Below are 18464 nucleotides of genomic sequence, written 5' to 3' on the forward strand. Positions count from 1 at the left end.
ATCAAGAGATCTAGAGGAAGGAGGCCAGAAAAATGTCTGGTGGACTCTGTGTGAAGGAATATTTAACATGTTCAGGAGTCACACAAAATGAGAAGGCACAGGTGAATTACCATCCAAATGTTGGAGGCTGGCGCAGTGGATAAAGCACTGGCCCTGGATTCAGAACGACCTGAGTTCAAATCTGACCTCAGACACTTGACACTTACTGGCTGAGTGACCCTGGACAAGTCACTTAACCCTCATTGCCCTGCAAAAAAACAAAAACAAATGTTGGAGGTAGCACCCACATAGAAGAAAACTCATACATTACAATTCTGAAACTTTCAAATTCTTCATTATTAGAGCTCTAGACTAGTAATTTTGATAGACACTTGAACTTAAAGTGTTTCAAATCAGGTCAAAATATGTTATGACAGGAAACCGAATTTCTTGCAATCCTTTAGCATCCGCACTGCTAATATTTATTTGTTTTGTTTTTTCAAGCTGTTCCCAAAGCATGGAACCACCATAGCTACCCACATTTAAAGTCCAACTGAAATTCTAACTCCTCCAGAAAATCCCTCCCTGATCACCCCTGTCCTTAATGATCTTTCTCTCTTGGTACCTGACATAGTACTATTACTTGTAGCTCTTTCCCTCGGATTCAATACCTTCTCCAAAAATGCAGATGGCAGTCCATCCATGTTTTCTCACTATGGATCATTCCTGTCCATTTCTTTACAGACATTTTTCCAGAGGGTCTTCTCAACTTGCTAAAAGTCTTCCCTTTGGTCTTTCCCTCCATATCATGTATAATTTTGCATTAAAGGCATTTATATATTCATTTAGGTCCGCCAAACTACTCAAGCTGAGGTTTGGGAGAATTCTAGTAACTATCATTTTAGATCTACAAAGCACATGTTAACTCTAAATTTAAAGCGTAAGTTCCTCGAGGGCAAGCACTGTCTTTTGCCATTTTGTATCCCCAGAGTTTAGCACAGTGCCTGACACATAGTAGTCACTTAATAACGTCTATTGAACTTGATCTGTGCATCAGTCCTGTGGGTAGGTGCTACTGGTATTTCCGTTTTACAGACCAGAAAAATGAGGCTGAGAAGGGATGTCCCCGAGATCACAAAACATCTTGGGGAAAAAAATCTAAAGGTTGGCATCTCTGCTAGTGCCTCAGGAGGTTTAATAAATGATTGTGGAACTGAGGCTTGTGGCTAATCTGCCAAGGAGACAGCCGGGTCCCTTTCGCCAAGAAGAGTCCAGTTAGGACTGTAAGGCCGTGAAAGGAATGCACGGAGGCCCCTCCGCGCTTAGGAGGGCGCCGGTCAACTTGTACCGAGGCCCGCGGTTTGTCCCGGCAGAGGCGGGGCGACGGGGCCGCGCGTTTCTCCCTCTCCAAACACCTGCATAGGCAGCCCGGCGGGGATCGAGGCCCATCAATAAACGTACACCGGAAGGGCCAGTAGCCTTCTCCCCAAAACGCCCGGCCCGCTGCGCCAGGGACCTCGTCTACTCTCATTCCCGCCCGGCCAAGAAATAAGTCTCGGACTCCGGGAAGGGACACAGAAGCGTCCGCGAGCTGCTTCTCGCGAGAACACACCGCCTCCGCCTCCTCCTGCTCCTCCTCCCCTTTCCCCTCCACCACCCCCTTCGCCATTCCTTGCTTTCCCCGGGTCCCCTGCGCTAGCAGGTTCCATATTGGGTAAAATCTGGGTTCGCGGAGAACCTCCCTTCGACCCACCTCGCGCTAGGCTCTCGCGATACCACGTCCAGGAGGTCTCGTCTGCGGGGAGGGGGGGGAGGGGAGGGGCTCGCAGTATTCCTGGCCCTGTAGCAGCAACTGGCGCGGTAGCTGCCGTCGGAGGCTGAGCTGCCGCCGCTGCTGCAGCTGCCACCGCCAGGAGGAGAAACCGGCCCTTTCGTCACCCCCCTCCAACCCGCCTCCCCCATCCCCCCCGTCCGCCTGCGGGTCGTGGAGGGAAGCAGCAGCAAGGCGGGCGCAGTCCCGGGGCCCCTGTGCAGGAAGCCACCCTTGCCCGTGCCCAGGGCCCCCGGGGGTGGGCAGAGTCGCCGCGCGCCCCCAGCTGACAGCGATTGCAGGAGAGGGGATCGGCTGGGCCGTCGCGGCTGCAGCACCTGCGGATCGCCGGGGAGTTACTGGGGGCCCCGGCCCGGACGGGCGGGCGGAGGCACTGGCTGGCTCCCACTGGGCCGCCTCCCCTTAGCTGCAGCCGTCGGTGGAAGATGTCTCAGGAGAGGCCTAAGTTCTACCGGCAGGAGCTGAACAAGACCATCTGGGAGGTGCCCGAGCGCTACCAGAACCTGTCCCCGGTAGGCTCGGGAGCCTATGGATCCGTGTGGTGAGTATCCCGAGCTGGAGGGTGGGACGGAGCCGGAGTTTCCAGCTTGCCTCCCGGGAGCTCAGGGATGCAACCAAGCGGCAGGAATTCCCACCCCCACCCCGATAGGGCACTGCTCTCTCCTGTCTACCCTCTCCTCTACACTTTCGTGCCCCTTCTTGCACAGCCGAGCAAGGTTATGACAACTGGTTTGCACGTACGTAGAGCAATTTGCACTAGTAGGTTGGTTACCAGACGGCCCGGCTCGTCTGCTCGAGGGTACTCTCTCGATTCAACCCCCAGCCCCGTGGGGCTTCGGGGAAGATGGGAATGGGAGGTCAACTTATTGAGGAAGTCCCACCAGCGGAATGCAAGCTCGGGTCTTTACTGATCTTTTCCAGCTTCAGCGGGTGTCCGTGCCCGTTCCCCACCCGCCCCCGCACTGTGTCAGATCTGGCAAGGGTTACAGACAGGCCAAACCTGGGGAAGCAGCCTAAGAATGGGAGAATTAGTAAGACGTTGTTTTGGAGTAGCAAACCCCGCTGGGGTTTGTGCCTAATGGGGTGGGGGGTGGGGGAATCTGGTCTTTTTGCAAACAATCTGTTGATCAAATAAATCCAGTTTTCAGAAGGAGACATATTTTACGAAATTTCACTTATTTGCAACCCTTTGTGGTTGAAATTTTGAATATACCTCTGCAAGTCTGTCAGTTTTTAATGTTGACTGCAACCTCAGCTGGTTGGAAGCTAATTTTTTTTCTTTGTAATGGAAAGAAGGCAATTGTAATTTCAGAGTTCCATGGGATAATTGCATGCATTTTAGCATTTTTTAATTGCAAGTATTGCAAAGTTCTTGACAAAACATTTTCATTGGACTCCTGGAAAATGGGCCTGGTGTGACATCCTGAAGATGAAAAATGGTCATTCACAGTGACAGGAGTTATATTTTTGCACAATTGGGATAATATTCAATTCACTTTACCAAGTGTATTGTATAAATTCAATCCCATGGTGCAGTTACTAGTGTACACAGAACTATCCACATTTACTGCTAAGAAAACAGGTGCAGAATGGTTTGCATCAGGAAAACAAGAAAATGGAGAAGTCTGAAAGAGGTCATTGGCTCTGATGAATTGTAAGTTTGTAGAAAGTATGTTACCATAACAATTCCTTATGTAGCATTCTTAAATTTTGTAATTTGGATTCTTAGAAGTGAAAGGGACTTTTGAAATTGTCTAGTTCAGCCTTCCACCAAAAGCAAAACTCCTGCAATATTCCTAACAAATGTGCATTCTGTATCAGTTTGAACAATTCGCTTTATAGCTCACTATTTCACAACGTAGTACATTCTGTTCTTCAAATATCTTTCAGTTTAATATATATTTAGCCAATGAAAGGCCATATATTATGTCATATGATGAATTGTAAACTTTAGATTTGTCAAAATTTGTGAAAATTCTTGGCCTGGAAATAAATAAGGGATGGCTACAACTTTTTTTAGTGTTGTTGTGTGCATGTATGCTTTTAAAATTGTTTGTAAAACAATTTCATACTTGCCAAATAATTTGTTTTTAGGAAATGTTCATCTTTGGCATACTCCTTCAACATGATTCCTGTGCTCCTTAGAGTCACATCATGAATTTCCTGTTTGGTAGAATTTGCTCTGAAACTTAGATTGTGCAATTGCATCCAACAACAGATCATATTGCATTTTTAAACTCAAGCTGTTTAATATGTGTAGCAGATTGTACCATACTCTACATCTTTTTTCCATTCTTTCCAAATGAAATTTTTCATTATAAAGCAACTGGATTGAAACAATTTTCTGAAAACTTGTCTATATTGTTCATTTTCAGTTTTTCTGTGTGACTTTCTTTATTGGATCATTTGGTCCAACTCAAGTAAATCAGTCTTAATGAGTTTGATTTTTGTTTCCAACCCAAGATTATTTATTAGTTGAGTGATTTTATGCAAAATGACCTAGTTGAGTTGACCCAAAGAATCTACCTGATAAATTTCTTCTTGAATGTACAATTTATTTTCTGAACATTAACAGGTCTGCATGAAGTAAACTGTGCAGTGACATACTCTCTAATGACAGTGTGAGAATAGTAAATCTATGAGTGTATTGTTAGGTTTGGTGTTAACTACTACAGCTTTTGATGAGTTTAATTTATGAGCTATGCCTTTAAAATAAAGTGACTAAAACTTCTACATTTAAAGAGTTTGGGAGCAGGCTCTTCAAAACCTTCATAGTTTGTATGCCTAAGACTCTTGCAACATATTTGGAGCTCTTCTTTTGGAATTATCCATCAAAATATGTTCTTTTAAGTTGTAGCAAATTTTCTCCTGTTTGAGGCTGCTAACTACAACTTTTTCATTTGTAGACAGGTTTCTGGTCAGTAATATAGGTGATCATACTTGAAGGTACTGTTTTTTTCATCCAAAAGCTCTCTATATAAAGCATTGAGACATTTTTGTGGTTCTGAAATTGGTTCTAAAGGCAGTTTGAAAAAAGGATCTTGCATAATGTTTTTAGCAGTGGCAGAAACATTGGAATAACTGTAGCTTCCCTAGGTGACTATACATTGAAGGTTTATATGAATGCATAAAATTGTTGAATGACGGGGTTTTTTTGTTTGTTTGATTACTTTTTAGTCACATTGCGGGTTTTTTAGAAAAAAGATTTCTTCGTATAAAAAAAAGGTCACAGCAACCTGTGATCAAGGAATCAAACTCAGAAATCAGAATTTTGTTTGGGGTTTTGCAGAGATATTTTCATTTTGAAAGTTAAGGGGACTGACTTGCCATTTTAAGGAACTTTATGCATTGTCTGTAAGGGGAAATGAAGCAAAATTGTGAAGAATGTGTTGTTGCAAAGCATTGATTTTGTGGTTTTGGGACAGAAGGGGAGAATCTTTGTGGTGAATTTAAGGAAATATAAACAGGAACTTAAATTCCTTTCCTTTACTGCACAGCTTTTCAGATCTTTTGTGGTATAATTGAGACTGATAAGCCATTTAATGTAGAGGCAGCAGGAACCATGACACCTCCTGTGTGTAAAATAGGATTGGTAGTTGAAAGAGCACTTTGAGATCACTAGAAGGATAATGTTATACAAATATTTAGCATAGAGCATAATCAAAATTCTTGTGAAAAACAATGAACAGATCTCTAAAAGAAGGCTGTTCAGTCATGATATGTTAGTTTTTGTATAAATATTTCATGTTGGTGATCCAACATCAAGTGGCAGGAGGTGTATTTTGAATTTTTTCCAATAGACTTGATGAACTTGTGGTGATTAACATACATGTTCTTACCCTGTTCTCTTTGTGGCCAATGGAAAGATGCTGGAGCAAGATTATGGGTTTGGTTGGTGGTAGTAAGGCATAAGTGGCAAATGTGTTTTACCTAGGTTGTAGTTACCTAGGTAGGATACCTCTAAGGTATCCCTTCTTCTATTGTAATAGATACAGTACAGGTCAACCATGTTGTGTGTAAAGTGAAATTCTATAAAAATTTTGAGCTGATAATGTCATCAGTGTTTTAAAATATGAATTCATACATTATAGATAGAGAACTGGAAGGGACCTTAATGATCATCTCATACAACCCTTTTACTTTGCAAATGAGCACACTGAGGCCCAGAGAGGTTAAGGGACTTGTCCCATGTTACACAGGTGACAGGTCAAAGCTTTTATTCAAACCTAGTCAAAAGACTGCCTCCCTATTGCTGTGTATGCTCAAGTCACATCTGTGGGGCCTGGGCAGAAAGTATTCAGGTTCTTGAGACACTTCCTTCCCCCCTATGCCTTTTATATGTGTGTTGCTCTGCCCTCCCTCTTTCCCCCTTCCCTCTTCTTCCTCTCTTCTTTCTCCTTTTTCTTACCCCTTAGGGAGAGGATAGGGGGATGGCTTCTCAGTGGTACTGTGGTTATGGCTGTTATACCGGTTAGGAACCATTCTGGAGCTTCAACAGTTGGGCCTCAGCGGTTTTTTGTTTGTTTTTTTCTGGGGCAGTGAGGGGTTAAGTGACTTGCCCAGGGTCACACAGCTAGTAAGTGTCAAGTGTATGAGGCCAGATTTGAACTCAGGTCCTCCTGACTCCAGGGCCAGCGCTTTATTTACCGAACCACCTAGCTACCCCCAGGCCTCAGCAGTTTTAATATGACTTCCTAAATCTCTTGTGTAGCATGACCCCAAGATGTGTCTCTGTGGGGAGAGAGGTTGCTGATCTCAAGCTTGGTCCCTTATAACACAGTTGTGACAGGATCATGCCAGTCTCATCCTTGCCGCTTTGCACAGAGCTAGTGAAAGGATCAGATCACTGTTTGTGGTTGCTTGGTCGTTCATTCTTGTTGAACTCTTAATGATCCATATTACTACAGGCCCTTCTGTCCTCCCCTATATTCCCTAAGTCTGTCCAAGCAAGCTCATGTTCATTGCTTCCATGACACTTATCAGATTCATCCTTTTCCATCCCCTTCTCCTTTAGCCTTCAATGTTTCCCACCATCAGTCTTTTCCTGTGAGTCCTGTCTTCTCATTATATTAAATATTTAAGTTTCAGCTTCAGTATTTTTCCTTCCAATGAATAGTCAGAGTTAATTTCTTTGAGTATTGATTGATTCCAATCTCCTTGCTGTCCAAGGAACTTTCAAAAGTCTTCAGCCTCACAATTTGAAACTGTCAATTCTCTAGCACTCAACCCAATTCTCTCAGCCCTACATTACTACTGTACTTTGCATAATCATACATGTATAACCCATATCTGATTGCTCACCACCTCAGGGAGGAAGGAGGGGAGGGAGAGATAGAGGGATAAAAATTGGAACCCCAAACTATAAATAAAAATGTTTATTACGACTGGAAAATCTGTAGTTTTGACTATACACACCTTTGTTGTCAAGGTGATATCTCTGCTGTTAAATGTGCTGTCCAGATTTACCATAGCTTTCCTTCCAGAGAGCAAGCGTCTTTTAATTTCCTGGCTATAGTCACCATCTACAGTGATCTTTGAGCCCGAGAATATAAAATCTGACACTGCTTCCATTTCTTCTCCCTCTGTTTGCCAGGAAGTAATGGGACCAGGTTTTTTTGTTTGTTTGTTTGTTTTTAATGTTAAGCTTCAAGCCAGTTTTTTCATTCTCCTTTTTCACCCTCATTAAGAGGCTTCTTAATTCTTCACTTTCTGCGGTCTCCCAGGAACTTTAATTCCAGCTTTTGATTTTGTCCAGCCTGACATTTCACATGATGTACACTACATTGGGTTAAATAAATAAGGTGACAATATACAGTCTTATCCACTCCTTTCCCAATCTTGAACCAATCAGTTGTTACATGGTTGGTTCTAACTGTTGCTTTTTGACCTTCATACAGGTTCCTCAGGAGACAAGTAAGATGATCTGGTACTCCCATCTGTTTGAGGACTTGCCACAATTTGTTGTGATATCCACACAGTCAAAGGCTTTAGTATAGTCAAAAGTCAAAGGTCATCATTACTACTCATCAAGTTACCTGTATTATGACTGTCTGAAGTTGGTCTTCTCTCAAAATTGATGCCAGAACAGGAACTTATTGTCCAAAGACCTAAATCTTTCTAATAATCTTTACACATTACAAACTGAATTCTATGAGTTAAAAGATTTTTAGTACATATTTATATGAAGATGAAAATATTCTGATATTCCCCTGGATCTGTGATCTCATCAATATGGGCATTTATAATGTGTCATTAGAACTAATAACGCATCTGCCAAAGTGATTTTCCTCAAGGGCAGATCTGACTGTCATTTTCCCCTTTCCTTTCTTCACATACACACTTGGTGTTCTCCAGTGGCTCCCTGTGATATCTGGGATCATATCTAAAGTCCTCTGTTATTTAAAGCTCTTCATAATCTGGCTCCTTCCTATCTTTCCATTGTTCCTATACATTACTTCTCTCCAAATACTCTATATTTCAGCCATACTGGCATAGCTGCCTTTCCTCACACAACCCTCAGTGTTCCCATTCCCCATGGCTGGAATGCTCTTCATCCTCAACTCCAGAATCCCTGCCTTCTTTAAGATTCAACTCAAAAAAAAAAAAAAAGATTCAACTCTAATGCCACCTTTTTTTGCAGGAGGTCATTTCTGGTGCCTTCTCCCACCCTCTAATCCTGGTGCTTGGGCTTTTCTCTCTAAAATTACCTTCCATCTAATCTGCATGTATCTTGTATGTGCCTCTGTGTTATCTCCTTTTAAAATGTAAGCTCCTCGAGGGCAGGGACTATTTTTGTTTTTTCTTTATCTCCCCCAGGCTTAGCATAATACCTGCATGTAATAAACACTGAATAAATGCTTGTTAATGGTTGGCAAATGGACTGTCTTTGAAACCCTTTCTAAGTACATTGAAACCTTGATGCAACAACTTCTTATACTGTGGAATTTGATGTAAGGATAGTTCATCCTGAATCTCAAGGGCTCAAAGATGCCAAAAAGATATTAAAAGGTGTACTCCTAGTTTATAAATTTCACAGCAAGTCTTCAGTGTACTGGTTTTTAAAAACTTTATTGATGTAGTTTTTTTAAACATCATCACAATTTTGGCTAGTATCCCTCTCCCTCCCAGAGAGCCATCCCATATAACAAATAATATTTTAAAAGACAAAACAAAAGAAAGAAGGGGAAAAATCAGCATAACTCAGTATCACGACCTTAAAAAGTCAATACACTGGGGGCAGCTAAGTGGTGCAGTGGATAGAGCACTAGCCCTGGATTCAGGAGGACCTGAGTTCAAATCTGGCCTCAGACACGTAACACTTATTAGCTGTATGACCCTGGGCAAGTCACTTAACCCCAATTGCCTCATCTAAAAAAAAAAAAGGTCAATACACTGGAAAAATCTGAAAATATATGCAATTCGCAATACTTATGGACCTGTTGCCTCTGCAAAGAGAAGGGATGGGAGTGTCTTCTGAGATCTCTTTTAAGCTGTACTTCTTAATTTTGCAATGTTTACTTTTGACTTTTAAATTGTTGTCACTGTATATTGTTTTCTTGGCTCTGCTTTCTTCACTTTGTATCAGTTCATATATGTTTCTACTCTTTATTGGTCATTTCTTACACAAAGTAATATTCCATAATATTCATGGACATCTACTTTGTGTCTGTTTCTTTGCTATTCCAGCGTCCCCTAATAGCATTCTAGGGCATTTCATGTTTCCAAGTTCTTTCTCCTTAAGGTGTTCAGTTGTAGAAAACGCCCTTGCCTTCCTAGCAGAGATAGGTATTTTGCATTTTTTTACAGCTTCTCAAAATAGTGCTTCTACAAATTCCTTAATGGAATTAGTACTAAGGATGCAATGATGATAATGATGATAAATAGCTAGGGGTTTTGGGTTTTTGTTTGTTTTAAGTTCCTTAAGTTCACAAAGTGATATAGAAACATATTATTTATCATCACAGTTCTGGGAGGCAGAGTCACTTGTGCTGGGTTACTTCTCTACTGTAAGGGGCTAAAATTCTAGCTATACTATCTAAAATCTAATGAGTGGTCACCAATAAATTATAAACTTTAGCAAGAGTTTAGACTTTTAAACATTTATTAAGGAGAATAAGAATTTGATAAAGAGAGAGAGAAAGACCTAGATTCATCTGTCTATCTTGGGGAGCTACAGTTCTGCTCCACTCTCCACAAGAGTCCTGGCGAAAGAGAGCCAGAGCGTGAGCCTTGCCCCCTCTTCCACCCACAAGCAAACGTCACTTCCCGATGCCAAAGAAAAGCCGCATGGCTTTGCCCTCAGAGGCCTTCTCCTCATGGTGGAGCTTTCCTATAGTAAGTCTCCAGCAGGTGGCATCATTCCAATCATTACAGTCCCCCTCTTTGTTTCTTCAAGAAACGGGGGGTTTTCTTGATGAAACAGTAAAAAATAACAGAATATAATACCCTATGTTAACTAACAATATGTTAATTACAATATAGAAAAGGGAGAGAGGAAAGTTTTGTCCAGAGGGGCGGTCCCTCATGAACTGGCGCTTTGACATTGGCCTGCAAAGGCAGGGCCTCTGCAGAGAGTACATGTTACAGAAGGAAATAACAGAAGGAAAAAAAAGAAAAACAACAAAACAAAACTGTTCATTTAAAGTCTCTGAAAGTCTTTCTCAGATGTCCTCTGGGTGTAGTCATGGAATGGAAGTTTTTTCAGGGGTTGATGTGTGGATGCTGATAATCAGCCAGGAAAATTTCCTACAAAATTGAGCTTAACACAACTTTAAAATAGCTTTGTCAGTAATCAAATCAAACAATGAAAGTTCTTAAAAACATGTCTAAGGGAGTTCAGAATCTTAGTTGTTACACATGAAACATACAATAAAACAAAAATTGAAACATTCTCTAAAACTTAATATTACTATAGTCCCCCCCCCTTGTGGAGGGTAAATTGAGAAGATAATTGCTGTAATATTAATTTTTAAAAATAATTTTTATCTTTGTTTCATCACTTTTTGCATTATCTGCCTAATTATCGTCATGCCATTATGAGAAATTTAAAAATCAAATATAATTGGTAACAGATGTCAAGGCCAAATCCAATACTTTATTTATCATGACACTTGAGATAATTATGGGGGTTACCATAAAAGAACAGAGAAATGATGGGGTATGAACATTCCCACACTTGAGCAATATATACTGCCCATGCAGTATGCCAGGCTTAAAATAGGTGGATGGAATATATGTCCATGCCACCAAACATATTGGAGGAAACTGAGTCAGACTTAATCATATGCATGGGATTGAGATGTCCATGGCATCAGGCATATGGGAGGGGGCATAGAAGCCAGGTGTAGAATGAGATGGGTGGGATGAATACTTCCAGCCATCTGTATAATATTGTGGGGGGAAAAATTAAACCAAGAGAAACCAACCTCAACATTTGTCAAAAGCTGTTTCCTTGGCCATACCTTGACTTGATGCATGTCTCCCCTCATGTGATAGTTCAATGTCTGCTCTTGCATGTATTCCTCTTGTGATCGGACAGCATCTTGGCCAACTGGTATCTCATAACTCAGAATGAAGGCAATTAATGTCTTAAATGATAAATTCCCATAATCCAAGTCTCATATGGATTTTAAAATTGAGGATAATATGATCGCAAAAATGTGAATGTACCTTGACTCAGAATATAATATACAATTATGCAATAATTTCAAATAATACCTTTTTTTTACTAAGTATACAGTTACTTTTGTGAAAAATCAGAACATATACAAATACAAGTTAAAACAAAACACAATCTTAAAGAAAACTTTTTTTTTGAAAAAAGAAAACTTTTACAAATGTTCCCCTCTTTTGTTTTTTTTTAATATGCTTATCAAAAATACTACTTCTAGGGCAGCTAGGTGGCGCAGTGGATAGAATAGCGGCCCTGGAGTCAGGAGTACCTGAGTTCAAATCCGGTCTCAGATACTTAATACTTACTAGCTGTGTGACCCTGGGCAAGTCACTTAACCCCAATTGCCTCACTTAAAACAAAACAAAACAAAACAAAAAAAATAATACTTCTGGAATCAATTTACATTTGCCATGGCAACCAATTTGCCAGGGAAATAGAGCTCGATCAAATTATCAGTTGAGAGAAAAAAATAACAAAAACAAACAACTCAGAATATGGAAGCACAATACTCCCAGAATTAACATTGTATTATGAAATCAAAACCATCTTGCATTGTTTTAAAATTAGATAGATGAATGAATAGAAGAAAATACACATGGAAGAATAAAAGACAATGAAATTCAAACTAGGGAAATTAAATGAATATGAACTTAATATTAATAAGAGTATTATAAAATATAAACTTGATCACATGACTATAAAAAGCTTTTTACAAATATTCTTTTTTTTTAAAAAGCTAAGTATAAAACACAATCTCAAAAGCATGAGCATTTCTATGAAAATAAATCCATACCATTAATTTCAAAATGTAGATGTAATAGCATAGAAATCCTATGTAACCTCTGAACTGACACTATTTCTTTGAGTGAATTTAGAACACTTTTAATTCTGATATCTAAAATCCCCAATACTCATATTAATACCTTGCTGCTTACTTCTACATTTCTGTAAAATATGTCTTCTTGAAATATGATGATTGTCATTTTTATTCAGCTTAAGTTTGTCTTCTTTAACCCCTCTATATTGTCTGTTGGTCCTTTCATAATACAGATGCTTTATAAGGATAGAGAACCTCTTAGCATTAGAATTTGAAAAAAAATGCAGGAGTCAGAGGTTTCTCTGAAAAGGCATGGTTGGGAAAGGGGGAGATATTTATATTCTCTTGTGTGAATAAAAATAGAAAATCCACAAAAACAAAGCATTAACATGATCTTATTCCCCCATTTGTCTGGTTAAACAGACTAAAATTGGGAACAGGGTACTTAGGGAGTTTAAAAGATCCATTTGAAAATTTAAAGTGAAAACAGCCGATACTTAGCAGTACTTCGGATTTAAAAGGACAGGGTAGGGGAGATTTCTTACCCAACCAGAAGATCAGAAGATGGAGATTCAGCTTTCTTCTTAGTGGTCAGCCATCTATAAGGGGCTAAAATTCTAGCTATACTATCTAAAATCTAATGAGTGGTAGCCAATAAATTATAAGCTTTAGCAAGAGTTTAGACTTTTAAACATTTATTAAGGAGAATAAGAATTTGGTAAAGAGAGAAAGAAAGACCTAGATTCATCTATCTATCTCTGGGATCTACAGTTCTGTTCCACTCTCCACAAGAATCCTGGCAAAAGAGAACCAGAGCGTGAGCCTCAACCCTTCTTCCTCCCACAAGCAAACGCCACTTCCTGATGCCAAAGAAAAGCCACATGGCCTTGCCCTTAGAGGCCTTCTCATGGTGGAGCTTTCCTACAGTAAGTCTCCAGCAGGTAGCATCATTCCAATCCTTACACTACTAAATTAACAAAACTGAATTTGAATTTACGTCTTCCAGACTCTAGGCCCATAATTTTGTCCACTGAACCTAGCTCTTTACCCTGATGTTTAAGTGTTTACAACAGGAAAGGAAGAGTTAGAGAATGAGGATAGAAAGCTTAAATATGTGACAAATTTGCCCCAGCTTAACTCTTCAAAGTGGGACAACTATTCTGCTGTTGTTTGTCCTTCATCTCAGGAGGTGAATCATGACTTGCAGTGAATTGGATTTAAGGGAGGGCAGGGAAGAGTCACCAACCTCATTCTCTCCTTCAGAGTCACGTGGGTCCAGTGGCAACATATGACTGGAGATGGCCCCAGTTGTTTAAGGCAATTGGGGTTAAGTGATTTGCCCAGGATCACATAGGTAGTAAATGTCTGAGGTGAAATTTGAACTCAGGTCTTCTTGAATTCAGGGCCAGCGCTCTATCCACTGCTGCTAGCTGCCCCACTGCTCTAGAGTAACTTTAAACCATCACTTTACCTTTGTAAGTGCATTCCTGAAGGTGAAATAATGGTCTTAGTTTGGCTGCTTTCTTTTCTGTTCCTTTTCCACCCGGCTTTTATCTTTTGCTTCCCAGCCTCGACATGCTTGCTTAGCACCACTTGGCTTCATTGGATCTTCAGATCTTGCCCAAGTCTTCCCTCCTTTGTGGGCCAGCTCCTGTGCTGGCATTAATGGTTAATTTGTCTTTTCTAGGTTTTAGTAGAAGCTAGAAGAAAGGAAGCTAGGTGATGGGTGGAATTTCTAGATTAGCCCAGGGGCTGTTTACAAAAGAAAAGACTTTAAATGTCAGTTGAGGGGCAGCTAGGTGGTGCAGTGGATAAAGCACTGGCCCTGGTTTCAGGAGGACCTGAGTTCAAATCTCACCTCAGACATTTACTACCTGTGTGATCCTGGGCAAATCACTTAACCCCAAGTGCCTTAAACAACTGGGGCCATCTCCAGTTTATATGTTACACTTACACTTAACACTTACGAGTTGTGTGACCCTGGGCAAGCCACTTAACCCTCATTGCCCTGTGCCCCCCCCCAAAAAAGTCAGTTGAGCAATCTTTTGGCTGCTTCTAGGCCTCTAGTCATTTCCCGCCCCCCCCCCCCAATATATAAGCATGACAGTGTCCTCTATCCTACTTAACTCTGCTTTTCCACCTTAGCTCTTATTCTGTGTACTCTTTACACCAGTGATCTTTGAATATGTTTATTTCTACTCATTTCTCTTCTAACAATAATAACTTACATTTATGTAGCACTTTATACCTCACACAAAACACTTTCATACATATTATTTTATTTGCCTTGTAAGAGAGTTAGGATGATGTTTTATCTCCATGTTACAGACAAAGAAAGAAACTCAGACTTTTAAAGTAACAGCTTATAGGTAGCAGAGCTGCGACTCAGACCTGAGTTTTCTGACTACTCGTCTGGTGTTTGTTCCACTCCACCATCCTGTTGTAGACTTCTTGACTATATGTGATGATGAAAAAAAGAGAACAGAGCATTCTAACCTGGTTGCTGTATCTTTGTTGCCCCAGAGAGTTTTTCACTCTGCTAATTTAAAAATTAAAAAAGATCTTTTAGATTTAAAAATATATTATCCCTCAAAAACCTCTCAAATTTGAGTTGTTCTCCTTTCTTTTACCACGGCCATCCCTCATTCCCAGGCAAACCAGACTCCTTTTTCTGCTTCCTTAATCACTAGACTAAGAACACCATCATCTGTTTGCAGCAAATAACTCTCAGTTCCCTTGCAAACATAGATTCCCATGACAACATAACAAAAAGGTCACGAGTGAATGTTTATTTCTCGTAGGCCTGCTGTTTGCTTAACTTTAGACCCTGAACATGTTAATTTTGAGTAATTATTATAAATTACGCCTTTTCCCCTAGGACCTAAAACTTGGGCTTTAGGTACGTTGTCATTGGGTCCACAGTATTGCCAAGTGTAATTCAGTACTGCCCATCAAAAAGGTATTTCTTGATTAGTCCATGTGACAAAATACAAGTTGGAAAAATATCTTACATGTGATAGATATTTAACAAATGTTGAGTTATTTCTTTAAAAAGAGCACTGGACTATTCTCAATAAGGTTTGGGTTTGGTTTTGTTTTGTTTTGGCATCCCTGGTTAAACCCAAGTGTTTAGTAAAGGCCTCTCATCAAAAATGATGTGAGAAAGTGAGAATAAGGAGTTGGGGAAAGTGACATTGAGGTTGAAAATCTGAGTGGCTGATAGATGCCAAATCTAGCTGCTGCTGGTTTAACAGAGCTCTCTTAATGTCTTTATTTCCCTAGATAAATCCTTATATGGACTTAAATGATCTTAAATCTGGTTTTTTCCTCTGCAATTTGTATTAAATGCCATTGAGTAAATTAAAATGATCTTTCTCACACAGTGTAACAAACTGCTGGAAATCTTCCTTTGGATCCTTATTTGTAGTATCAAATTCTAGTTAAGTTTGATGCCATATTCTTGTTATCCTTCTACATGAGAAAGGGAAGGGAAAAGAATAAGCATTTATATAGCACTTAATATGCGCAAGGCATGGTGCTAAGCACTTTTTACAAATATCTCATTTGGTCTTATTGGGAGAAAACCTACACAATAGAGAAACATTCTGTTGTGTAAGTTGGGACCTCTTCTGCATGTAGTACTTATGGTTAGAATCCTAGAATCTTGGAGCTGGAATGGACCTGAGTAATTGTCTAGTTCAGTGGTGTCAAACTTGCTTAATCTACCTGAACCAGATTAAAATGCAATTGGGACAGGGGCAGCTAGGTGGCGCAGTGGATAGAGCACCGGCCCTGGAGTCAGGAGTACCTGGGTTCAAATCCGGCCTCAGACACTTACCACTTACTAGCTGTGTGACCCTGGGCAAGTCACTTAACCCCAATTGCCTCACTAAAAAAAAAAAAAAATGCAATTGGGACTTTCCAACCTGGTCCAGGGAAGGATGGCTCCCTCAAAGAAAGGTGGAGAGAAAAAGAAGGGATGCTCTGCCATCAATGAGGTGGGTGACCAGAGAATACACCATCAACATTCACAAGCAGATTCATGGAGTAGGCCTCAAAAAGCAAGCTCCTCAGGCTCTCAAGGAAATCCGCAAATTTGCCTTGAAAGAAATGGGAACTCCAGATGTACGGATTGACACCAGACTCAACACAGCTATTTGGGCCAAAAGGAATAAGGAATTCCATACCGTATCCGAGTGCGTTTTTCCAGGAAACACAATGAGGATGAAGATTCACCAAACAAGCTGTATACCTTGGTTACTTATGTGCCTGTCACCACTTTCAAAAGATTACAGACAGTCAATATGCATGAGAACTAAATTGAACTTTGTTTAAATAAAATTATAAAATGTCAAAAAATGTAATTGGGAAATTTTTAATAAAATAAATTGTTGTTGTTCTTTGTCCTTCATTCTCAAAGAGGACCATGACATCCTGGAGGTGATGTCATGGCTTGCAGTGAATTGGATTTAAGTGAGGGAGGGCTGTGTAGGGTTGCTAACCTCAGTCTCCCCTCCAGAGCCCTTTGGGTCCAGTGGCAAGATATGTATCAGGACAACTGAAGATGGCTCTGGATGTTTAAGGCAATTGGGGTTAAGTGACTTGCCCAGGGTCACACAGCTAGTAAGTGTCTGAGGTGAGATTTGAACTCAGATCCTCCCAACTTCAGGGTCAGTACTCTATCTACTTTGCTACCCAGCTGCCCCAATAAGCACTAATAAAATTAGTAAGAATACAATAAAACAGATGTGTTATAAGGTTTTCTAAACCAATATGTGGCCTGCAGGAATCTTTTTTTATTTGAGTTTGATACCACTGCTCTAGTCCACCACCCAGCTCCTTCCCTTATTTTATTGGTGATAAAGCTGGAGTGGGATGGGAAGTGACCTGATTGTAAGTAGTTATTTGCCATTTGTCTTCCCCTGTTAGAATGTTAGTTCCTTCTGGAAATCTCTTTGTCTTTCTTTATATCCTCAGTGCCCAGAGTTTATAGTAAACAATTGCTTGATAAATGTTTGTTGACTGCCTGGATGGCTAACTTGGTTGACTTGGCCAAGGTCAAAGTGTTATTTATGAGGGATAAATCATTCTCCAATGGAGTAGATATTGATAGCTGTTGTCCTGACAAACCAAACATTGGAAAGGATGGGAGTAAGATAAAGACATTTGCCTTATAGTGAGCTTCTTTAAGGAGCAATATATAATAACTCTCTTTAGATAATGTATCTAAACTGCCACATATGATCATCTCAACAGTGCTGAGAGATGACAATATGTTATTCTAAAGTCACCCAGACAAAAGTAAAGTTTAGGGGCAGCTAGGTGGTGCAGTGGATAAAGCACTGGCCCTAGATGCAGGAGGACCTGAGTTCAAATCTGGCCTCAGATGCTTGACACTTACTAGCTGTGTGATCCTGGGCAAGTCACTTAACCCCAATTGCCTCACCAAAAACCAAACAACAACAACAACAAAGTAAAGTTTAGGATTTCTCTTAATATAGTCTGGCCATATACAGTAAACATGGAAGTCAGTTAATAACTTAGGATGCTAAGAGAGTTGTTGGACTCAAAACCTTTTTGTAATGGTCATGCTTATTGTATGCCTTAAAAGACAACCCTCCTCCCCCCCCCCCAAAAAAAAGAGTGAATTTGGTACTGAACGTCAGATCTAGATAGATGGTATTTTTGGTGCTGATGATATTCTACTTCGGGTCTCTTGCTTTCTAGTCTGTGTTGCCCATTAACTCAGCTTGGTAGATTTTTGCCTCTGGCTAGGCTGTAATCAAACTTTGCTTTACTTTCCTTCTAGCCTTTCTGTATAACATTCTATTTGAATTAAGTTGTTTTGAAATAATCTTAAGATTACAATTAGTAGTAATTTTGTGAGGATTCACATTATTTGCTCCTTGCTAATACAATAAAAGGAACATTGTGTTTTGGTAAATTCTGAGATATTATTTAAACTTCCTGAGACATGTTCATAACAGTTCCTAATTTTGGAATTTTCATGAAGTGATTTAGTCTAGAGACATATAAGCTTCCATTTAGAGTCAGCCACAGTTTAAAAATCTTATGTTTAGTGCTGCATTTAACACCTTGACCATCTCCTCAAAAGACTACACTTCTTTTCCTCTTGTCACTGTTTTTTTCTTAAGTCCTTGATC

At 40.2% G+C, this 18464-nt stretch overlaps 1 protein-coding gene across 1 annotated transcript in view; it reads left to right on the plus strand.

Annotated features, from left to right (window-relative positions):
* Positions 1-1716: 1716 nt before the first annotated feature.
* MAPK14 (mitogen-activated protein kinase 14) overlaps positions 1717-18464 on the plus strand; it is a 98322-nt gene continuing 81574 nt past the window's right edge. The window contains 1 exon segment of the mRNA XM_044003390.1: positions 1717-2351. Coding sequence (XP_043859325.1) covers positions 2236-2351 — 116 coding nt within the window. The 5' untranslated portion in view covers positions 1717-2235.

The sequence above is a fragment of the Dromiciops gliroides genome, chromosome 4 (assembly GCF_019393635.1).
Source record: "Dromiciops gliroides isolate mDroGli1 chromosome 4, mDroGli1.pri, whole genome shotgun sequence".
NCBI classification, from domain to species: domain Eukaryota; kingdom Metazoa; phylum Chordata; class Mammalia; order Microbiotheria; family Microbiotheriidae; genus Dromiciops; species Dromiciops gliroides.